The sequence below is a fragment of the Rhineura floridana genome, chromosome 20, assembly GCF_030035675.1.
Source record: "Rhineura floridana isolate rRhiFlo1 chromosome 20, rRhiFlo1.hap2, whole genome shotgun sequence".
Classification (NCBI taxonomy): Eukaryota; Metazoa; Chordata; class Lepidosauria; order Squamata; family Rhineuridae; genus Rhineura; species Rhineura floridana.
In genome coordinates this window covers 2229575-2253139 of record NC_084499.1, presented here as the reverse complement: position 1 = coordinate 2253139, position 23565 = coordinate 2229575, and the positions used below count along the sequence as shown (strand labels likewise).

Here is a 23565-nt window from a genome sequence, read left to right as displayed (position 1 = left end):
CCAGTTGAATGCATTGTTAGGATACTTGAAGAAGCAGACAGTCCCAGGCTATGGTCTGGAGGCACATGAGGCCAGCCCCCTGCTGAAGCCAAGCAGTGTCAGGTCTGGCCAGTGCCTGGATGGGAGACTGCCTGGGAACCATATGTAAGCCACCTTGGGTTTCTAGCATGGAAAGAAAGGCGGGGTATAAATGTAATAAATAAATAATAATAACAGAAAAGGATGATTTCAGAGTATGTTACCAACTGCGGCTAAAATGACAGTTCCATTTTTATAGCAAGAAGCAGAGACGCCATCCTTTCATGCAGGATGGAACTACACTGGGCAAGGATGGGTGGTTTTTAGGTGTAACGATAAAGCTTCATGAGACAAACAAACAGCCATGCAAGCCTTTAACAGGTCTGGGGACGGGATCTGTTGGTTGGTGCCAGTTCGAAAGTATTTCATCGACTTAACGGGCCAGCAATTGATTCAAGGTCGTTTTTTGTCTGTTAGCCACTGCTTTTACTGATCTGTTTTTTTCTCTTGAAAAAATATTGATCTTAATTTAAAAGGAAATATTGATAAATGAAAGAAAATGATAAAACTATTGTTCTTAATATTGATATTTTAGAGGCAGATTTTTTTTAAAAAAAACCATTTTCAAGAACAGTCGAGGATAATCTCTATAATTGTGTATGAACGTCCCAATACCCTCATGAGCACAAAACATTGTGAATGCTCAATGAAAAGGACATCTGGAGGGCCCCTGCCCTTCAGCTGGGACACTCTTCTGGAATCCTTGGGCTAAGCCCAGTGCGTTTGGTCTTACCTTTGCAGAGACAGTCACCTCTGCCCCGTCCCTGGCCAGCATCGTTCATGAACCCATCAAGTGCACTTGCTCCATGCAGGGCACTGGGTTCTCCTGCCCCAGCGGGGTTGGGGGCCACCCATCTCAGAGGAAGGTGGTGACCGGTGACATCCTGGTGGATATTACGGGGCGCAACATCTCCGAGTACTTGCTCTATACCTCAGACCGCTTTCGGTTGCACAGGTAGGTGTGTGTTGGGGTCTGGGGGGCAGGGAGGTGAGGCAGTTGTCTGTCTCTGCCATTGTGCTTTTGGGTTGCCCAGCTTGAGGGGAGGCTAGGCAGCACTGGAAGCTGATCCGTTGGGGCGACTGGTGCACTGCTCCACCATCCTCAGTCTGCCCCCAGCTACCCTTCACCTGCCTGCCTTCTTACTTACAACTGGTGAGAGGGTGGGTTTGGGTGTTATTGGCACTCTCACCTTTCGCCCTACAAGTCCCGATGGGCACCAGCCACCACAGCTAGCCAGGTGGTTCCTCTGGTTCTCAATTTTTCAAATTTAAAATCCTTTGCAAAGGTGTGACCTTGATGTTTCCCTTTTGCATTCTCTTCTCTCACAGGTACGGAGCGGTGACCTTTGGCAATCTTCAGAAATCCATCCCAGCATCCTTTGGGGCAATGGCTCCTCCCATGGTGCGGAAAATTGCTGTCCGGAGAGCTGCCCAGGTGTGTGCTTTATTTAATAAAATATCTCTATAACCCAAAATACAGAACCCAAAATTAAATACAAAATAAAATACAGAACCCAAAATAAAAACAGCCAAACAATTGATAAAGTAGCAACAATCCATACTAAAATACACCATCAAGCACATAAGGCTAAAACCAGCAGAGCCGATTAAACACTGGACAAAGGAAGAGATTCTGGTTGGGTGGTTGTTTATCTCATTTATATCCCGCCCTTCCTCACAAAAGGAGCCCAAAGTGGCAAACGACAAGTGATTAAGAAATAGAATAAAAACGTCTCTAAAACAAAACATCTTAAGAACAATTCCATTACGGATGCAGATGGGCACAAAGGTCTCTACTTAAAAGGCTTGTTGGAAGGAGAAGGCGTTGTGGTCTTGGAGGCTGGTGTGGGCCGAATCAGAACCAGGCATGGTGTAGTGGATTGGCAGTGAGACTAGGAACAACCTTCCCCAACCTGTGCTGGCTGGGGCTGATGGGAGCTGTACCCAAAACCTCTGGAGGGCACCAGGTTGGGGAAAGTTGTAGTAGAACCAGGTTTGAGCCCCAGATGAGTTGTTGTTGTTGTTGTTATTATTATTATTATTATTATTATTATTATTATTATTATTATTATTATTATTTATTAAATTTCTATACCGCCCCATAGCTGAAGCTCTCTGGGCGGTTTACAACATAAAAAACAAATACAACATATACTATACAATTCATATTCAGTACAATTAAAAGGAAAAATACATCACATTTTAAATAAACATAACAATAAATCTCAACAATGTACATAACATAACAAAATAAATAAACCGAACATAACAGTTATAAAACTATCTAAAACTATTCTCCAATGTCCCGTTCTGCTTCTCCCCACCTTACCCCATTTTCTGTGACCAATAGCACTAGAAACATTTCTTCCATTGTCTTCTTTCTCCAAGACAACCCCAAGATGACTCCAAGTGCGACACTAAGTGATGAAGCTCATTTGATGACCTTAGGGCAACACTTATCATTTAGCCTAACTGACCTCACTGGGCTGTTGTGTGGATAAAATGTGGGTGCCATTCTGTGCTGTCAAGAGAAGAGCAGATTGGCTCTGAAATGTTTCATCCCCTCCCTCTCTTTCCTCAGGTTTTCTACAACAACAAGGGCTACCACAGCATGCCCACTTACCTCAACACCCTCAACAACGCCATCCTTCGTGCCAACCTGCCAGCCTCCAGGGGGAACCGCGCTGCCTATGGTGAGCCAGTCCGCCCCCGGCGCTGAAATTGGGGACCTGGGTGGGAGGGTCTTGATCTGCAGTGGTAAGGAAGCCAACAAATACTGTCGACTGAGACAGGTATTGGCACGTCGATTTTTTAAATTTTTTTATTTCCACTTAATAGTTCTCAGCATTTTGTGCCTCATTTGAGTTGACAAATACCTATGTGATCTTTTGCTGATGTGCTAAATCTGTAGCTTAGGAGGCCTCTTGTGTGCGTCTCTCGTCCTGATGTTGGTTTGGGTGGTCTGTCCGTGGAAGATGCTCTATGATCTGATAGAGGCGGAGTTGCATGGAAAAGAATCTTGAGCCCGGGAACTCACTTGGATGGCTCTTATTTTGGAGAACGGGAACACCGTATCAAAGGAATAGGTTCTTGGCTGGCCTCCGCCAAGCTAGTGCCTTCCAGAATTTTGGGCTGCAACGCCCATCAGCCCCACCGGCAAATGCTGATGGGAGTTGTAGTTCAAAACGTCTGATCGTAGAAGGCTGTTCTTGGCTATAGCTTCTTCCCTTCCTGGAGCATGAAACAACTCACCTAGTTTCTATCCTCCTTCTTGTGTGCTGCAGGTATCACCCTGACCAATCACCCCATGAACAAAACCAGTGCCAGCCTCTCCCTGGATTACCTGTACGTATCCGTTTCTTTGTTTTTGATTTCAAAATTTCAAAGTTGGGGCTGTGTTTGACTCTGTATACCGAGAGAGGACCCTGTGCCCCCCCTTAAAGAACAAAGAGGGTGGAGCAAGATCCAAGGAGGCTTGTCTCCATCTCCCCACACATTGCAAAGTTTATATGATTCTGTGTTGTGCTTTATTTCATTTTAAACGTAATTTCTTGCCCAAAGAACTTTTGTTATGAGCTGACTGATAAATGGAGAGAATAAATAAAAATGATAAATAATTTTTGGGGGGTGGGTGGGAGGGATAAATGTCATCAAAGCAGAGGGACAACCAGATAAAGGAATAAAAATCTGATTTAAAATAAAAGTATTAATGTAAAACAACCACCAACAACAGGTGGTCATAACTATTAGTCTGCCGCTCTCAGCCATGGGTGGGTGGGAGATTGCCTTGCAGAGCTCACTGAGAAGGCCGACAGCCGTGGGTGTCTTATAAACATGCCTGTCCGTAAGAACGTCAGCAGAGCCTTGCAGCTGGATCCCATCTGGTCTCACCGATGTCTCAAAGAGGACTCTCATAAGCAGCCAAACAGTCCACTGTCCAAACCTACCCTAACATTATGCTCAACCTAGTGGGGCTGCATGTGATTCCTTGCACTAAAGGAGGACCTTCTACTCCTTCTCGTTGGTAAAAGAGGATGGGGACAAGATCCGGGGGAAGTAGCCTCCACCCCTCCTCACTTGCATTTGAGTTTTCAAAAGTTGGCAGGTAGGAGCCTCTTGCATGCAGAAGGTCACAGGTTCAATCCCCACTGACAGCATCTCCAGGTAGGGCTGGGAGTGTCCCCTCCTTGAACTACTGGAGAGTCACTGCCAGTCAGTGCAGGTAGCACTGAGCTAGACCAATGGTCTGACTTGTCCCTACGCACCCTTGATTTGGTCTACCAATTTAAAGACTGCAGCCCTCACTTTTCTGACAACCTTCTCTCATAGCTTGCAACAGACCACGTCCTAGAGCCTGAGCTCATTGCCTTCCTCTTTCTTTCTCCTGCCCAACCATAGCCTCCAGGGCACTGATGTGGTGATCGCCATCTTCATCATCGTGGCCATGTCCTTCGTGCCGGCCAGCTTTGTGGTCTTCCTAGTGGCTGAGAAGTCCACCAAAGCCAAGCACCTCCAGTTCGTGAGCGGCTGTGACCCGGTGATCTACTGGCTGGCCAATTACGTCTGGGACATGGTATCCTCACAAGGGTGTTGTTGTTTCCCCCCCCCCATGGACAGCCATCTGTCGGGAATGCTTTGATTTGGATTCCTGCATTGAGCAGGGGGCTGGACTTGATGGCCTCATGGGCCCCTTCCAACTGTACTATTCTATGATTCTATGATCTAGAGAAGCAGCTCTTACATAGCTAGGCTGGGAAAAGCCAGATGCATCTTGAAGAGCTTCTGTCAATCAGATTAGCAGAGGCAGCGGCGGTGGGGGCAGTGGTAGCTCCTGCAAGGAACTCCCCTCTCACGCCTTCCTTTCCTGTCCCCAGCTGAACTACCTGGTCCCTGCAACTTGCTGCATTATCATCCTCTTTGTGTTCGACCTGCCAGCGTACACCTCACCTACAAACTTCCCGGCTGTGCTCTCTCTTTTCCTGCTGTACGGGTACGTCGGCACTACCAGCGACTTTTGCGGTCTTGTGTTGTAGTTGTGGACATCCAGAATTATCTTTGGAGGGAGGGGAGGGAGGGGAGGGAGGGGAGGGAGGGAGGCCTCCTCCCTCTGTTTTGATGGCTAGATGGGACCACCATGTTCACAGGGAGTGAGGAGTGGCCACCAGTGGATCCATGTCATTGAGGCAGTGGAATCAGCTGAAGCCCCTTGGACAGCTGAAAGTTTGGACTGAAACCCGGAGTGGATTCCACTGCCCAACTGACATTGCAGCCACTGGCCACCACTGGTCTCAAGAGAACCAGGTGTTGCGGGCATACTGGGGAGGGCAGTTGCCTTCCTGCCCTGCTTGTGAGATTCCCGTTCGGACACCTAGTTGGCCGTTGTGAGAAATAGGGGGCTGGACTAGACACCTCCTTTGGCCTGATCCAGCGGGAGAAATTCTTCTGCCTCTTGGGCACACTCGGCAAGATTTGCCCCTTGATGCCTTTTCTCTTTTTCCACTCTACCACCCCCTCACCCCCACCCCCAAGCTGGTCCATCACGCCCATTATGTACCCGGCCTCCTTCTGGTTCGAGGTGCCCAGCTCAGCATACGTCTTCCTCATCGTCATCAACCTGTTCATTGGCATCACAGCCACCGTGGCCACTTTCCTGCTGCAGCTCTTTGAGCATGACAAGGTGAGCTGTCCGAGGGGCTATGAAAAGGAATGGCCTCGCTTCCTCCGCCGCCACCCCCAGGCTGCCTAGAGAGCCGGCTGAAGAGCCGGACTTTTGAATAAGGAAACCTGGGTTTAAACTCCCCGCCCCCTTAGCTATGAAACTCACAAAGGGGATAGCCTCTCTCTCTTGATTTTAATTTGGTCAACAGCTCTTCTTGTTTCCTTAATTGTACACCCCTTCTTGCCCCATATCTAAAAGGATATTGCAGAGCTGGAAAAGGTGCAGGAAAGACCAGACGAAATGATCAAAGGGACTTGAAGGGTTGGAGGGTTTTTAGTGTATAAAAAAGGATGAGGTAGGGGGAGATGAAATGGACTGCCTTCAAGTCGATTCTGACCTATGGCAACCCTACGAATAGGATTTTCATGGTAAGCGGTATTCAGAGGGGGTTTACCATTGCCTTCCTCTGAGGCTGAGAGGCAGTGACTGACCCAAGGTCACCCAGTGAGCTTCATGGCTGCGTGGGGATTTGAATCCTGGTCTCCCAGGTCGTAGTCCAACACTCAAACCACTATAAAATTACGCATGCTAAGGTTTTTTATCCCATCTCCCCCTCCCATACAAGTAGGACTCTATGGGGTCATTCAGTGATGAGCTGTTGGGCAGAAAATTCTGGACAGGAGAAAGAGAAGGCTAAAATTATGCACAATTTGCTTATGGAACTCACTGTCACAAAATGTGGTGATGGTTTCTGGCTTAGGTGGCTTTAAAAGTGGGGGGAGAGCAGAGATGGCATACCTTTTTTGGAAGAAAAGGCTATTGAGTTTGTGATAGCTGTATGGAGCCTCCATGTCCAGAGGCAGTCTGCCACCAAATGTCAGTTGCTGGAGAGAGGGCTGCTGCATTCATGCCCCGCTTGTGGGCTTCCTGGAGGCAACCGCTTGGACTCTGGGAAACAGGACACTGGAATAAATGGCTGTTTGGTCTGATCTGACTCTGGGGCTCTTCACACGTCTTCTTTGCACAGGACCTGAAGGTGGTGAACAGCTACTTAAAAAGCTGCTTCCTGATTTTCCCCAACTATAACCTGGGCCATGGGCTGATGGAGATGGCCTACAATGAGTACATCAACGAATACTATGCTAAGATTGGTAAGTTCCCCAACCTGACCGACCCCCAGCCCATTTACGTTTGTTATGGCGATAGTTTAACCAGCTGTCAGCAACCTGGTGGTCTCCAGATGTTTTGGACTGCAACTCCAATTGGCCCCAGGCAGTGTGGCCGTCATGGTGGGAGATGGGAGCTGTAGTCCAAAATATGTGGGGAGCACCAGGTTGGCGAAGGATGATTTAGTCCCTTTCAGTGCCATGATTTAGTCCTGGGACATGTGAATCGCTAATGGAGGGGGAAAGAACTTTTGAACATGTACTGCATCCCGTTCTGGATACTGCACTTTGAGAAGGATGCAGACAAACTGGAACGGGTTCAGAGGAGGGCAACAAGGATGACCAGGGGAATGGAAACAAATCCCTATGAGGAGAGATTGAAAGAACTGGGCATGTTTAGCCTGGAGAAGAGAAGACTGAGGGGAGATGTGATAGCACTCTTCAAGTACTTGAAAGGTTGCCACAGAGAGGAAGGCTGGGATCTCTTCTCGATCGTCCCAGAGTGCAGGACACGGAATAATGGGCTCAAGACAAAGGAAGCCAGATTTCGACTGAACATCAGGAAAAACTTCCTAACTGTGAGAGTGGTATGACAATGAAACCAATAACCTAGAGAGTGGTGGGCTCTCCAGCACTGGAGGCATTCAAGAGGCAGCTGGACAGCCAACTGTTGGGGATGTTTTAACTTGGATGCCTGCATTGAGCAGGGGGTTGGACTCAATGTCTTTATAGGTTCCTTCCAACTCTACAGTTTGATAATTTTATGTGCAGATGTCTTTCTATCACCCACTCAAGTATCTACAACATTGCATTGAAACATCTGGGATCCAGGGGAAAGAAAGACATCCCATGGGCTCAAGCCCTGCACCTGTTGTTGTTTTGGGAATAAAATGGGGCTTTTGCTAATCAAAGCTGAAAACAGCCCATAAGGGCCATCTGGCTTGAAAACTGCTGAGCAGAAACAGAACAAGTTTTGCTGTTGCAATGACCGTGTCCAGCAAGAAGGATTTTTTGGTGCTCATCAACCATTAGTTCTGTTGTCTCTCTGTGTCCCCCCCCCAGGGCAATTTGACAAAATGAAGTCGCCATTTGAGTGGGACATTGTGACCCGGGGCTTGGTCGCCATGACGATTGAAGGCTTTGTGGGCTTCTTCATCACAATCATGTGCCAGTACAATTTCTTCCGGAAACCACAGTGAGTATGTATGTGTGTGGTAGTTTGAAAGAAATGTTGTGAAAATTTGAAATAAATTTTGAAATAAATTTTGAAATTTGCTACAATTTCTTCCAGAAACCACAGTGAGTGTGTATGTGTGTGAAAGTGTGTGTGTGTGGGGGGGGGAGAGAAATAGCAAACTTACCAAATTTGCACTTCCTGAAGCAATACCTGAAGCGAAACACAGCTGCCCTTTGAAATTTGCACTCCTATGAATTTCACAGTGCAGCTCTCTAATCAAAAATATGCACAAAATGTGTATATTGGGTAAGATTTCATACAAAATGTCTATATTAGAGGAAATGCACATGAAGATGTGCAGACTTTTGTCTTTTTCTTTTTTTAAAAAAAAATCACAAGCTGATGCAGAAATGGGGCAAACTATGGACTGGAAATATGGGAAGCTGAAATGGAGAGATTTGTCCATCCCAAGAGAGAGGGAGGGGCAGCCCACCAGGGACCCCGCTGGAATGATGGGAGAGAGAGAAAAGGGGCTGCTTAGCTTCAGGCCAGAACCTTCATCCTCAGCTGAGGTGCTGGTTGCTATTTATATAGTGCCATCATCGTCCATGGCATTGTGCAAATATAAGAGGAGAGGTCCCTGCCCCAGGGGTCTTGCAATCTAACATTCAACACGGGTGGCAAGTTAAGGAAGGGTGGGAAATGGAGGCAGGAGTGAAGAAGGAGAAAAATCCCTGTAATTTTTTTCAGTTTCACGTTTCTAGATTAGGCTGAGTTAGGGAGTTTGCCCCATTGAATAGGGTGCGTGTCTGTGGTGTGTGTGTGTTTCTCTCGGCATACAACCATTCCAGCTACGATATCGCCACTTTCTTTTCATGCTTGTGGTTTGAAAGTGGCTTTGAGACTTTTTCTTTAAGTCACTTTGTTCAGTTGATGACATTCCAGGGGGTTTGCAGTTGATCAGCTTTGCTGTTAGGGGTGATTGATGGCATGTTCTGACAGCTGCAGAGGACGCGATGAGCCTTGTCAACAGTGCCGCTCAATTGCCGCCTTTGGTTGATGGAGGCATTCCAATCCATCCTTTGGAGAGTGCCTTGCTCTCCCTCCCTCTCTCTCTCTCTCTCTGTCTGGGAGAAGAGCGAGGTGCCCTCTTTGGCTGCGTTCACCCTAGAGCCTTGCTCTTCCCCCACCTGATCTAGGCGTCTACCCGTATCCACCAAGCCCATTGAAGACGATGCGGACGTAGCGAATGAGCGCCATCGAGTCTTGCGGGGAGACGCGGACAACGACATGCTGAAGATCGAGAACCTCACCAAGGTAGAAGGCACCTTTCCTCTAGCCCTGCATTGGACTCTAGGACGTGGGAGGGGGCTGCGTGCCATCCTAAGTGGGCCTGATGTTGTGAGTGTGATCCGAAACAGGCAAAGGTCAGATTCCCTGTGCAGCAAACAAGGATCAGAGGAAGCCAGCAGCAGGTGCATTAGTCCAAAGAAGGCCCAGGGGTTAAGGTCCAGGGGAGCAGGATCAAAGGCAGTGCCCTCGCACTAGAGACACGTTCCTCGGTGACTGAGGCACAAGGTCTGAGGCTGGGGCGTCTTTATAATGCTTGGTGGCCCGGGATTGGTCCTTTGGGGTCAGCTGATGGAATGCGCCGGCTGGCTGGTATTGCAGCCCAGGGGGTGCCCTTGAAACCCAATACCCAGTGTGCTGGGGTGGCAGTGGAACCAGAGGGCTGTTGGCCCAGGAGGAGGCAATCCTTGGGAGTCTGGGTGCAAGACACACGCATGCACACCCTTCCTGGAGCCCTTGAGATCCTCTTGGCGAGCTGGTGAGGGGAACGGGCTCCTGTTGTGGGACCTGGAGGCAGCCATGCTTGGCTGTTTTCTGGAAGAGTGACACACGCTGCACATTGCGAGATCCAGGTAGTCCCTCACTAGGAAAAGCAGCCCTTTGGTCAGTTTGCTGCCAGCACAGCTGATGGTACATCAAGGTGCTCATAAATGCCTCCATTGATCGTTCTGCTCCTTTGCTGGGTGCCAGGTGTACAAATCCCGCAAGATTGGACGCATCCTGGCCGTGGACCGACTGTGCGTAGGCGTCCGCCCAGGAGAGTGTTTTGGCCTGCTCGGGGTCAATGGAGCTGGGAAGACGACCACCTTCAAAATGCTGACGGGGGATGAGATCACGACTGGAGGCGAGGCCTTCATCAATGGCCACAGGTATGCCCACGGTGCGTGGGGCTCAGTTCCGGCATCAGTGCTCTGTACAGCCTATCCTATTCTAAGGGCAAGAAGGTCACAAATGTCGCATTGCAAACCTGGCCCCTTATTTCTGCTTTTTCTTCCCCACGGTTCACTTGTGTGAATGCTCCCACCAGGTTAATAAGTGCGGAGCCGGAAGAAAATATGTTTATAAGCAACCTGCCAGTGGCATCTTCTCCCCCATGGATGACATGAGCTATATTCAAATCGTACTGATACCTGCTAGAGACGCAATGCAATTAAGCAGCCTTTATGTATAGTTACGTGAACGTCAAGAAATAATGGGACATGGCCCCCCGTCCCCCGGCAAATTATTTTAGGATGGTTGAAAGGGCAAGTAGACTCACCACATCTGGAACTGATAAATAATTAGCTTCCATTTGCACAAGTTTATATTTCTGGGTCCTCCAAAATTGTTGGGATTTGTGAGAACTTAAAACCAAACATCACCGGGGACACTGTTTTGTCAGTGAAACAAGCGTATTTCTCAAGACGTACTTCAGAAACGAAGACAATATGTCTATTGAAATCATTTATATTTTTCTTTATAATTATGCTTATTGCTTAGGAAGTTTAGTAGTGTGTATGTGTAACTCATTTATGAACTTAAGATTTCTTGAAACTAAACATCATTTGTGGAACCCATGGCCACAAGATGTGGGGATGGCCATCAGCTTTGATGGTTTTAAAGGGGAATTATAGACCAATGCATGGAAGAGGGGGAGGTCTCTCAATAGATACTCGCTGTAATATCTGGGTAGAATCTCCATGTTCAGAGGCAGTCTACCTGTGAGTGCTAGATTGTGGGGATCAAGCAATTGACAGACTGCACAATTAGCTTATGAAACTCCTTGCCTCAGGATGTAGGGATGGCCACTGGCTTAGATTACATTAAAAGACCAATTCACAGAAGAGAAGAGGCCTACTGATGGCTGTTAATCAGGATGGCTCCCTCCATGTCAAGGCAGCGTGGTTCTGAATGCCAGTCGCTACCGAGGGACAGTTCTTTCATTCCCTGCTTGGGGGCCTCCTGAAGTATGGCCACTGGACTAAATAGTCTGATCTGACAGGCTTCGCTCCTGTTGTAGCAGCTGTGGGGAACCTTTGGCCCTCCAAGTGTTGCTGAACTACAACTCCCACCAGCACCAGCTAGCATGGCCAATGGTCAGGGATGATGGGAGTTGTAGTTCAGCAACATTTGGAGGGCCAAAGGTTCCCCAAACCTGCATACTAACTGCTTTCCCAGAGCCTGTGATTTTGAAAAAAAATGGAAAATGGAAATGGACTGCCTTCAAGTCGATCCCAACTTATGGCGACCCTACGAATAGGGTTTTCATGGTAAGCAGTATTCAGGGGGGGTTTACCATTGCCTCCCTCCGAGGCTAGTCCTCCCCAGCTGGCTAGGGCCTGCTCAGCTTGCCACAGGCCCTTCCTTGTCCAAGCTGCCAGCTGGGGGGCAACTGGGCTCCTTGGGACTCTGCAGCTTGCCCACGGCTGCACAGGTGGCAGGGCACGTAACCCCTGAGCCACTCCCTGTGGGGTGATCTTTAGCTGGCCCTTTACACCCAGGAGACACGAGCGGGGATTTGAACTCACAGCCTCTGGACTCCCGGCCAGGCTCTCCTCCCCACTGGGCTATAGAAAGCGGCAGATAAATGGTGGCAAGCCGCACCAAGGGGTGATAACCTTTTACCTGCTTGTTGACCTTCTTCATGGCCAACGTAATTTCTGACACTTTCATAGAGCGGGGAGGGCAGCTAGATAGTAAGCAATCTACAAAAGGAAATAATAATAATAATAATAATAATAATAATAATCCTGCAGGCTTTTGGCTCTTCTGGAGGGAGCCTGGTCCTGGAAGCCATCTGTGGCTTCTGGCAACCTCTCCCTTCCCTCAAAGGGGTGCAGCGTTTCCAAGTTTGGGGCTACTTGGAGGAGCTGGCTTTTCTGCTTGGTCTCACTCCCCTCTCCATGTCTGCAGCATCCTGAAGGAGCTCCTGCAAGTCCAGCAGAGCCTGGGTTACTGCCCGCAGTTCGATGCGCTCTTTGATGAGTTGACCGCGCAGGAGCACCTGGAGCTGTACACCCGGCTGCGTGGCATTCCGTGGAAGGACGAGGAACGGGTGAGGAGGGCAGCTGGGGTGACTCCACCGTCTCTTTCCCAGGGACCCCTGCCCAGGCAGCTTGCCCACCTGAAGCCTTTGCGGCTCCTTCTGGGAGGAAGGGCAGGATATGAATTTAATTTGTTAATGAATAAGGGCAAAGTGTATTCTGTGATTCACCTAACAAATGTGATTGGCTGTAGAATCAGGGCAGACGGAAGGATCTGCTTCTTCCTTACGCGACAAGTAATTAACTTTCCTCTTCCAACAAGCCTTTTTAAGTTGAGACCTATCCCAGTCTGCGTCTGTGTTAGAATTGCTTTTAATATGTCTTTTAATATCCTTAGCCCTTTTTTTAAAATATGTTTTTAAAGTTTTTAAAAAATGTTTTTAACATTGTTTTGTTTTAATGTATTTTAAGGTCTTTTTATGATGTTTTAAAGTGTTTTTAGCGTTTCTGTTTGCCGCCCTGGGCTCCTGCTGGAAGGAAGGGCGGGGTATAAATTAAATAAATAAACAAACAAACAAACAAACTAAATAAATAAACTAACTAACTAACTTGCGGGATGAACAGGATGTGGTGGTGGTGGCCCCTGGTCTTGAATGGAGGGCTAGAGAAATTTATGGGAGGGGATAAGAGGTCTGTTCCTGGCTACGGTTGTGATGGGTAAGCAATACGCTGGGCTAGGCAGATTTTTTTTATCCTGCAGGATACTTCCAATATTCTTAGGATAGGTAAGGGTAGAAGCTCCATGTTCAGAGGCGGTGCATCTTTTTAACATCAGTTGCTGTGAAGCCACAGCAGGGGAGGGCTATTGCCTTGGTGCCCTGCGTCTGGCTGACCACAGGTTGCTGGTATAGGTGAACCTTTGGTCTGATCTAGCAGTCAGGCTCTGCTTATCTATTCTTACATTGGTTAGTTTGTTTGTTGCATTTATATCCCACCTTTTCTCCAAGTACCTCAAGGTGGTATACATGGCTCTCCCCTCTCCTCATTTAATCCCCACAACAACCCTGTGAGGTAGGTTAGGCTGCGAGGTAGTGATTTATATCCCACCTTTCCTCTAAGGAGCCCAATGGAGGCGCTCTTCTACCCATTTTAACCTCACAACAGCCCTGTGAGGTAGGTTAGGCTAATAGACTGTGACTGGCCCAAGGTGACCCAGTGAGCTCCGTGGCTGAGTGGGGATTCGAACTCTGGTCTCCTGGGTCCAACACCCTAACTACAGTGGTGTTACCTGGGCATGTATATGTGATGTCCCCTTTGCTTTTCTCAGGTTGTGAAGTGGGCACTGAAGAAGCTGGAATTGGCCAAATATGCGAACAAACCTGCCAGCACCTACAGTGGCGGCAACAAGAGGAAACTGTCCACAGCCATTGCCCTTATTGGCTACCCAGCTTTCATTTTCCTGGTGAGGAGGGGAGGTGGGGTTAGGGTCCCTGGCACCATCCTTCCTGGCGCAGAAAAATGAGCCGTGCTTCAATAATGGATAATACTTTATCAGAAAAACTGCCCCTAGGTGGCACTACAGTTCTAGTGCTGTGTCTATGTCACTCTAGTGACACCTAGTGACAGAACGCTGGCATTAATGTACACCTTCCACCCACCCACAATACTTGGGTTTCTCATCTACAGAGGGGTTTAAAAAGCCAAGTTTTCCAGCCACAAACGATAACCATGTAAATTGCAGCAAACATGCACTGTTAAATTGGGCTTAACGGATCCCTCCTTCCCCTAATGATTTATATTCAAGGCCCATAGCTTTGTGTGGGGCCAGCCCCAGTGATGGTAAGGCTCAAGGATGCCACTGTGGGCAGCTAATTCCACCCTCTGCCCCCTTTCCCTGGCAGGATGAGCCAACCACAGGTATGGACCCCAAGGCCAGGCGTTTCCTATGGAACCTCATCTTGGACATCATCAAGACGGGCCGCTCAGTGGTTCTGACATCGCACAGGTTGGTGGTGCCTTGAGCTGCCCCTCCCTGCTCTCTTAGACCCAGGGTGAGAGGAGGGGGGAGGAGCAGGGAGGTAATTCATTGCAGTCAGAGCATGCGCTGGGTTGCTCGCTCTGGGGTGGAGGGAGGCCACGTGGGCGGCCCAGACCCAGGGGGATCTGCCCGGCCTGGCTGGTTCTGCACCGATGCCCTCTGCTTTGCCTCCCTCAGCATGGAAGAATGCGAGGCTCTCTGCACGCGCTTGGCGATCATGGTGAATGGGCGCCTGAAGTGCCTGGGCAGCATCCAGCACCTAAAGAACAGGTAAGAACAAGGCGAGGGGGGCAAGAGGGTGTGGGGTGGCGGCAAAGGGCAGCTCTGCCTGCCCCTGCTGGTCCTGGTGTGGGAGCGGCATTGGCTGATGTGAGGCTGGCTGTGGGTGCAGATCCCACGAGGGGTGGCCAGCTCTGTGCTTGAAGGGGCCCCGGCTGAAGCAAGCCCCTCCTCTGGCAGTGGGCTTACTTTGGCTGTGAGGGGGGCAGCCTGAGCAGCACTGGACTCATCACCCTTGTAATTTCCCACAATGCCCCAGAGCTAGGTCAGAAGGGGATTGTGGGAGCATGGGCAGCTGCCTTGCACTGAGCCAGACCTATGTGGTCCATCTAGCACAGCGTAGCCTACACTGACTGGCAGCCGCTCTCCAGGGTGTCAGGCAGGGGTCCCTCCCAGCCCTACCTGGGGATGCTGCCAGGGGTTGAACCAGGTTCCTTCTGCATGCAAGGCAGGGCTCTGCCACTGAGCTATGGACCCTTCCTCGAATGAAGGATGGCGAGATGCAGCCCCCTTTACCTGCTCAGAGTGCTGCGACGGTGGTGGTGGGATTGAACCTGACACTGATGTTATGCTTTCTGTGTTAATTTTTACCTCAGTAGTCCTTCCTTTGGTCCTTCCTTCCTTCTATTTCTATGCCGCCTTTTGGCCAAAAGGCCCTCAAGGAGGCTCACAAAAGAAGGAAAAAAGAAACACAAATACAAAATGCACATCAAAAAAAGAATACAGTGCACAGGAATTTAAATAACAAAATATTAACATTTTTTTTAAAAAAAGGTTCTTTACAGGCCTAAAGATAATCTGTCCCAAAATGTAGTACTTCCACTTCAAGAATTTTTCAGTACCACTCCCTATATATACATATATGTGTGTATATGTATAGTCTTATGTATTTTAATTGCATTTTACGTCCTTTAATGTTTTTGTGCTTTTATTGTGTACAATTTTATTATGTACGGGCTCGATTTTATTGTAAGCCGCCCTGAGTGCCCTATTGTAGGGTAGAAAGGTGGGATAGAAATATTTTAAATACATAAATAAATGAAATTGAAGGGGGGGGCAGCTTCCCAAGGGTGCCGGGTGCTGAGACCGGGCCTGCCCAGAAGCCGCACTTCCACGTATGCCTTGGCACGTGCACAGTCCGTGTCTGGTCTTCAGGGGATCTGAGCAGGCCTTGCCTTGTTCCAGGATGTGGCATGAAGCAGTAACACAACTTCCCACCTGCCAAGGGCTTGCAGGCCTCCAAACACACCTGGCCTTCCACTCTGCGATTTCCTCACTGCTGTTTTGTGCCACGTCATCAGATACCATTTGGAAGGACCTGGTTTGTGCGAGCGCTGTGGAGGCCTTGGGTGCTCCAGACTAGTTGATTGTATGCGGTTTAGTCATGAATTAGCTGATTTAATGAGTATTCATTTGCATTACTTTCTTTTTTAGAGGAGGCTTTCCCACACTCTCTCACAGAAAGGAGAGAGGATACCCTCTAGTTTTTATACTCGCGTGAATTTCAGACACGTGTGGGTTCTTGTGTAATTAAAAGTGGATCTGCTGATGGATTCATCAGGGACCCTTGCTGCTGCTGCTGCTCCTGCAGTTGTTCATTTCAGCTGTACATTAGTCCATCTGTAGAGGCGCATCAAAGTGACAGGCCAAGGTGCAAAACATCAAGACATGTTCTTGCTCAGGGAGGGGGGATGCACATGAGTGGTGAGGGTGGATCCCTGATCCCTGCCCTCTTAATCCTGGCCAGATTTGGAGACGGCTACATGATCACGGTGCGGACCAAATCCAGCCTGAACGTTAAGGAGGTGGTGCGGTTCTTCAACCGGAACTTCCCGGACGCTGTCCTCAAGGTGAGTCGTCTTCCGGCATGAGAATGTTAAGAGGCTCCACGTTCTGAAAGTTTGGCCCCTGAATGCATCTCTGGGGGAAGGAACAGATGCTGCAAATCCCTCCGCCTGAACGGTTTGTAAAAGAACATCACAGGAGCCTGGCTGCTGGATCAAGCCAAAAGAGGCCCATCTAGTCCAGCATCCTGTTCTCACGGTGGCCAGGCAGATGCCCCAATGGGAAGCCTGAAAGCAGGGCGTGAGCGCAACAGCACCTCTCCCCGCTTGTGGCTCCTTCAAAACAACTGGTATGCAGTGGAGGTAGTACGTAGCCATCGTAGCTAGTAGCCACTGAAAGCCATTTCCTCCATGAATTTATCTAATCCTCTTTTAAAGCCATCCAAGTTGGTGGCCATCCCTGCCTCTTGTGGAAGCGAGTTCCATAGTTTAACTATGTGCTGAGTCAAGAAGTACTTTCTGTTGTCTGAATCTTCCAACATTCAGCTACATTGGGTGTCGTCACTGAGTTCTAGTTTTATGAGTGACTCAGGGTGAAAAACATCTCTCTCTCTCTCTCTCTCTGACTCGGTGAAAAACATCTCTCTCTCTCTCTCTCTCTCTGACTCAGGGTGAAAAACATTCTCTCTCTCTCTCTCTGACTCAGGGTGAAAAACATCTCTCTCTCTCTCTCTCTCTGACTCAGGGTGAAAAACATTCTCTCTCTCTCTCTCTCTGACTCAGGGTGAAAAACATCTCTCTCTCTCTCTCTCTCTCTCTCTCTCACACACACACACACACACACACACACACACACAGAGAGACAGACAGACAGACAGACAGACAGTCAGGATAAGAGAGCCCATGTTGCAGTTGGAGGGCTAGATGCAAAATGGGCAATGGCAGTGGGGGGGGGCAGATTCAAATCCCCACTTGGCCATGAAGCTCCCTGGAGCTCCTTGGGCTAGGTGCTATCTCTCAGCCTGAACTTACCTCACAGGGCTGTTGTGAGGATGGGAAGAGGAGTGAGAGAACCAGGCACACCACCCTGACCTCCTTGGAAGCAGTATGGGGTTTTAAAAAGAAATGTAATAAAAGGTCAATTCAGAGCAAGAATCAGCGACACCCCTCCAACACAAACCTGGTGGTGGATGAAAAGGAGAAAAACCTACACAAGTCAAGCCGTAGGATCCAGAGCTGCTCCTGGATCCATCTTTGTCGCTAGAGGCCCAGGGGACCTCCGTGGCTAGGAGTGCCTTTTACCAGCTTCGGCTGGTAAGACAGCTGCGTCCGTTTCTGGACTGGGATAGCCCGACCGCTGTTGTCCATGCACTGGTAACCTCCAGGCTGGATTACTATAATGTGCTGTATGTGGGGCTGCCCTTGAGGTTGCTGGAAACTGCAGCTGGTGCAAAATGCAGTGGCAAGACTGCTCACTGGGGCAGGGTATCGCCAACATGTCTCCCTGCTGCGGAAGGAAATGCACTGGCTGTCCTTTAGCTATCAGGCCAAGTTCAAGGTTCTGGTTTTGGTGTACAAAGTCCTATGCAGCTTGGGACCAGGATAACGGAAAGATTGTCTTACCCCTTATTGACCCTGTCAATCACTGCGTTCTGCAGGTGAGGGCCTCCCGCAGATAAATCTCATCAAGTGGCTGTTCAGCACAACATAGGAAGCAGACCTTTAGCATTGTGGCACCTATCATTTGGAATTCCCTCCCCTTAAATATTAGGCACCATCTCTGTTATCTTTTTGGCGCCTCTTTCAAGAAGCCTTTTAAGTAGAGCCCTTATCCCAGTCTGCGTCTGTGTTGGAATTGCTTTTTAAGATGTTTTTCAAGCTTTTTGAAAAAGATGTTTTTAAAGATGTTCTGCTTTAATATATTTTAAAGTCTTTTTAAAAGATGTTTTAGAGTGTTTTTAGTGTTTTTGTTTGCCGCCCTGGGCTCCTATTGGGAGGAAGGGGGGGTATAAATTTAATAAAATAAATAAGTGAATCCCCTGATCCACCCGAGCTAGCTTGCCCTCTATTCTTGTGAACACAGCAGTGGATATTAAAGTCTACTAAGAAGAGAGAAGAAGGGTGACCAAAAGAAGGGCTGAGTGAGATGGTTTCTGCCGTTGACCTTTCCCCTTTTATTTTCTCCTCTCTGCTCTTATGTGCGCCGCAGGAGAGGCACCATACAAAAGTGCAGTACCAGCTGAAGTCCGAGCAGATCTCGCTGGCTCAGGTCTTCAGCAAGATGGAGCAAGTGGTGGCCGTCTTGGGTATTGAGGATTACTCCGTCAGTCAGACCACCTTGGACAATGTGAGTGCAGAAGGGGCGTGGGGGGGGCGCTCTCCGGCATGAGGGGCCCATCTCGCGAGGGTAGAGTCAGAACATAAGAGCACCCTGCTGTGGGAAACTGGGTCACAGTACTCGTCTAGTCCAGAACCCTCTTTTCTACAGGGGCCAGCCAGATGCCCCTTAAAGCTGGTTAGCAGGATATGAAGGCCTTATAACCAGTATTCAGTGGAAGACTTACTGTATCTCTGATCATGGAGGAGCTTCTGAGGAAGGCCAAACAAGAGATGGATTGATTCTATAAAGGAAGCCACAGACCTGAACTTACAAGATCTGAGCAGGGTGGTTCACGACAGATGCTCTTGGAGGTCACTGATTCATAGGGTCGCCATAAGTCGTAATCGACTTGGAGGCACAAAACAACAACAACAATTATTATTATTATCACCATCATCATCACCTGCCCTTCACCCAGGGTGGGCTATAACAATTTAAAATGCAACATTAAAAGCAGTTTAAAACAAGTTGCAGTGACAAAAGTAGGGGGAGTCTTAAAAAATATTTCTCTCAAGTGCCAAAGGCCAAGGTAAAGAGGTGCATCTTCAGCATTCGCCGAAAACTATTTAGTGAAGTTGCCAGGTGCACCTCGGTGGGGAGGGGGTTCCACAACTTAGGGGCTGCCTCAGAGAACACCCTCTCCTGGGCCGCCACCACCCAGAGCTTCCAAGGGTGGCAGGACTACCAAAAGTCCCCCCTCTGCCAATCTCAGCACCCAAGAGGGTCTACAGAAAAGGAGGCAGTCGTTCAGATATTTGGAGCCTAAGTCATTGAGGGCACCTTACATTGGGCCTGGACACAAACTGGCACCCAATGCAGCTGTTTTAGAACAGGGGTTATATGAGTTGTAAAGGGAACCCCAGGCAGTCATCTGGCTGCTGCATTTTGGACCAGCTGAAGCTTCTGAGTCGTCTTCAAGGACAGCCCCATGTAGAGTGCATTGCAATGGTCCAATATGGGAGTTCGCAGAGCGTGGAGAAGCCACTGATGGCCTTTTGCTCCTCCATGAATTTGTGTAAGCCCCCTTTCAAGCCATCTGAGCCAAGGTTCGGCTTTTTCCACACCTTCAGGAATAGCTCAGCGGCTGCTTTGCATACAGAAGGTGCCAGGTCCAGACCTTAGCACGCCCACTTGAAAAGGAATCTGAAGTAGCAGGTTGTGGAGAAAGACCCCAGACCCCTGGAGACAGATCTCTCTCTCTCTCTCTCTTCCTCTGCCCCCCTCCCCACAAACCAGGTATTTGTGAACTTTGCAAAGAAGCAGAGTGACAACCTGGATCAACAGGAGAGCAGCCCGGCCTGTTCAATGGAGTCGCCCCTGCAACGCTTGCTGAACCTCCTGCGGCCCCGTGCGGCCCCGACGGAGCTGCGGTCCCTGGTGGTGGAAGAGCCCGAGGACTTGGAAACAGACGACGAGGGACTGATCAGCTTCGAAGAGGAGCGGGTGAGGGGCCAAGGGAAGGGGGAGAGCCCCCCCAAGACTGCCCTCGTGTCAGCGGGGTGCTCTTTAGAGGTTTGGATTCTCCCCCCCCCCCAAGAGCAGCAGGGTTAAATGTGGTCTTTCTTGTCTCTCCCCGCCAGGCCCAGCTCTCCTTCAACACTGACACGCTCTGCTGAGGAGAGGAGGGGACGCAGCCCCCTCCCGTGGCTTTGGAACCACAGACTCCCCCCCCTTCTCGATATCTGCCTTCCTCAGCCTTCCCCATCACCAAACCTCGCTTGAACGGCAGTTGATCGCCAGGGGCAAGAGGCGCGAGGAGGCCCATCACACAAGCGTCTGACCTTGGCGGCTTGCCCTGGGGAGCCACAATGGTTCCATGTTGGCTGGCAAGGCCCACCAAAGAGGAGCTGGCCTAGTCAGGGGGAGGGCCATGCCTGGATTGCGGGCTGCGGTGTCCGCAGGGGCGGCAGAGGTGCTTTCTCGAGAGAGCACAATTCCAGAACCTGGCACAGAGGAGGAGACCTCCTGGCACTCGGAAGGGCTGTCGGACAGGATTCGGGCCCAGAAAGTGCCAAATCAGGAGCGGCCTTGTAGGGTGGTTGGGTTGGGTTTTTTTTGCGATGGTGGGGCTGCAACTTGTTCCCCGACTCTGTGACTCTTTACTGTTGACAACAGTCGGATGCTTTTGCAAGAGGAGCCGGTGCCTCCAACCACTCCCAGTGCCCCCTTTGGCACCCTGCAAGGCTCGTGTGTCTTTTCTATAGCCCTGACATTTCTGGTTTGGCAGCCTTGGGGCTGTCGTGAGATCTCCGCTGGAGCTTGGAAGGTGAAGAAGCTGGCTAACTAAATAACTTGCATCTAGGATCTTTGGGAGGTGGGTTTGGGGGGGGATGTCAAAAAGGTCAGGATCTTGAGAGATGTTTCATCGGAATGGAACTCTGAAGACGAGGGCTGTTTGGGTGAACCTTTGGGACTCCAGCAGGTCATATTTGTGAAGACACTCTTTCTTTCTTTCTTTCTTTCTTTCTTTCTTTCTTTCTTTCTTTCTTCCTTTCTTCCTTTCTTCCTTTCTTCCTTTCTTCCTTTCTTCCTTCCTTCCTTCCTTCCTTCCTTCCTTTCTTTCTTTCTTTCTTTCTTTCTTTCTTTCTTTCTTTCTTTGTCACTCAGTGCAGGGCCAAAAGAGTTCAACGGCACCACCTGCTTACAGAACTGGAAAATGCTGGTGAACCAAGGAAGGGTGGGGCATGCATGTGTTCTCCCCCTCTGTGGCTGCTCTGATGAAATCCAGCCCTGGATCCTTCTGCTATTTTTTAAAATTGACTGATCATGAAATGCTGCTCTCCCTGACACAAACACACTCTTAAAACACTCACGCACACACACACCCTAGTGTTACTGGTCCTCATGGCTGAAAACTCCAGAAATGCATCTTTAAAAGCTTTTGAAGGCAGAACATTCAGAGTGGGGCTTTGCATAGCTGAGGCTGAGAGGACAGAGGGCTTCCTCTTAGTGAATTTGGGTCCTGGGTCCTTGCAATCCTGTCTCGGAACTGGCAATGGGGTTCATAGGGAGTATCCAGTGAATAGGCTCTTGAGCTGAACCTCTGAGCTAAGCATGACAGCAATAGAGCACTGAGTGCAGGAGACATCGCACCATCAATCTCCAGGTAGAAACACGCTCACTGTTCTGCCGGTTCCAGTGCGTCCCCAACTTTCTCTTCTGAAAACGGGCATCTGATGCTCATCAAGCCCTATCCCTTTTTGCACCATGCCTAGAACAGTGACTCACATGCGCCTCTGTGGATGGATAATTCTTAGTCTTGAATGTTCTTTTCAGCTGTGAAGGTGATGTGTATTTCCAGCTTGCATACAGAGGAAAAGGTGTATCATCGTTCAGTGGTAGAGTGTATACAGATGTGTTGTGTAGGTTCAATCAATCCAGGTAAAACCATTAGAAATTGAGTGACTGGAAACTTGCAGAGCCACTTCTAGTCAGAGAAGGCCTTAAGGGGCTGATAGGTGTGACTCTGGATCAAACGGCTATATATTTTTCTTAAGTTCGGATGTCATTTTCCCTCACTAGCTTTCATTCGGCCCCTAACCCATTGGTAGAGCAGAAGGGTCCACGTTCAATCCCCAGCATCTGTTTAACTTTATTTAATAAATTCATTCCTGCCTTTTGAGACACGAGTGGCTTCTGATATATCTCAAATTGTTTAACAAACTTTGCGCTACTATAAAATAAAAAAATCAGTACAAAGATACATTCCACAAATTAATCTAATGAATAAAACAGCAAAGCAGCATTAAAATGGAAGGACCCACAGCACAAAATCCCCTACATATGTCACCCAGTACAGACCACTGGAAAGAGGCCATCAGTCAAATGTGTTTGCTAAAAACCATTGGTCATTACAAGTATTGAGGTACCTTTTAGCAGATTAGGCTGCTGATGCAAACCTAGAAACTATAGACGTAGGGTGTTTCTGCAGCAAAATAATCTTTTTTTTCTTTCTACCTCTCTGGGCTCCTCCTTGGAGGAAGGGTGGGGTATAAATTTAATAAATAAAGAAATGCTATTCAAGAAGGAAACTCCCTGAAGAACTACTTTGTGAAATCTGCCCCCAGGAGAATTATACAGGGAATATTTCCCACTTCATCCCTTGCCATGTTTAAGAGGGATTTGGAGACTGAAAAGTGGTAGACGTGCACAGCCCTCTTAAACATAGCAAGGGGTGGGGCATGCTGCACCCCCCAAGGGGTGGCGTTCCACAGCTGCAGAGCCACCACTGAAAAGGCTCTGTTACAAGTGGCCACTCACATTTTTTACAGGGGTGGGGGCTCCTTAGCAAAATCTCAGTCAGCAGGTGATGTGGACTCTGGAGAGCTACTGCCTGTCTGAATAGGGGCTAAATGGACAACTTTGCATATGACGCCTTCCTTTTTATTAAGCTGTATTTTGGGCAAACCCTGGAATAGACTACACTGGGCTGTATTAAACATGTGTCTGGCTTAAAGGTGCATTCTGTTCACTTCTCTCCCAAAATTCTGCCTGTTGGGTATTTTTGTTCCATGTGCTTCTGGTCAGAGTCTGATGGCCTTACCCTGGTACCCAGCAGCTTGCATGTCCCTCGCTCATTATCACCACTAAAATCCACCAGCTCACACCTGTCTGTCTGAATGTCCCTTCATTTTCATCCAGTAAACATCCCTGGAGGACATGGATGGACAGATAGTTGGGCCCTGTCTAAA

The 23565-nt window shown here is 48.9% G+C and overlaps 1 protein-coding gene across 3 annotated transcripts in view; it reads left to right on the top strand.

Annotated features, from left to right (window-relative positions):
- ABCA2 (ATP binding cassette subfamily A member 2) overlaps window positions 1-22496 on the top strand; it is a 106320-nt gene extending 83824 nt beyond the window's left edge. For all 3 annotated transcript variants that reach the window (XM_061603650.1, XM_061603648.1, XM_061603649.1), the window contains exons 31-49: window positions 820-1033; window positions 1408-1513; window positions 2660-2771; window positions 3363-3423; window positions 4477-4651; window positions 4953-5068; window positions 5608-5755; window positions 6765-6888; window positions 7966-8098; window positions 9280-9397; window positions 10121-10299; window positions 12323-12464; window positions 13721-13855; window positions 14295-14398; window positions 14609-14701; window positions 16458-16560; window positions 18704-18841; window positions 20111-20317; window positions 20455-22496. In XM_061603650.1, coding sequence (XP_061459634.1) covers window positions 820-1033; window positions 1408-1513; window positions 2660-2771; window positions 3363-3423; window positions 4477-4651; window positions 4953-5068; window positions 5608-5755; window positions 6765-6888; window positions 7966-8098; window positions 9280-9397; window positions 10121-10299; window positions 12323-12464; window positions 13721-13855; window positions 14295-14398; window positions 14609-14701; window positions 16458-16560; window positions 18704-18841; window positions 20111-20317; window positions 20455-20490 — 2444 coding nt within the window. In that variant the 3' untranslated portion in view covers window positions 20491-22496. The remainder of the gene's footprint in view (window positions 1-819; window positions 1034-1407; window positions 1514-2659; window positions 2772-3362; window positions 3424-4476; window positions 4652-4952; window positions 5069-5607; window positions 5756-6764; window positions 6889-7965; window positions 8099-9279; window positions 9398-10120; window positions 10300-12322; window positions 12465-13720; window positions 13856-14294; window positions 14399-14608; window positions 14702-16457; window positions 16561-18703; window positions 18842-20110; window positions 20318-20454) is intronic.
- The last annotated feature ends 1069 nt before the right edge of the window (window positions 22497-23565 follow it).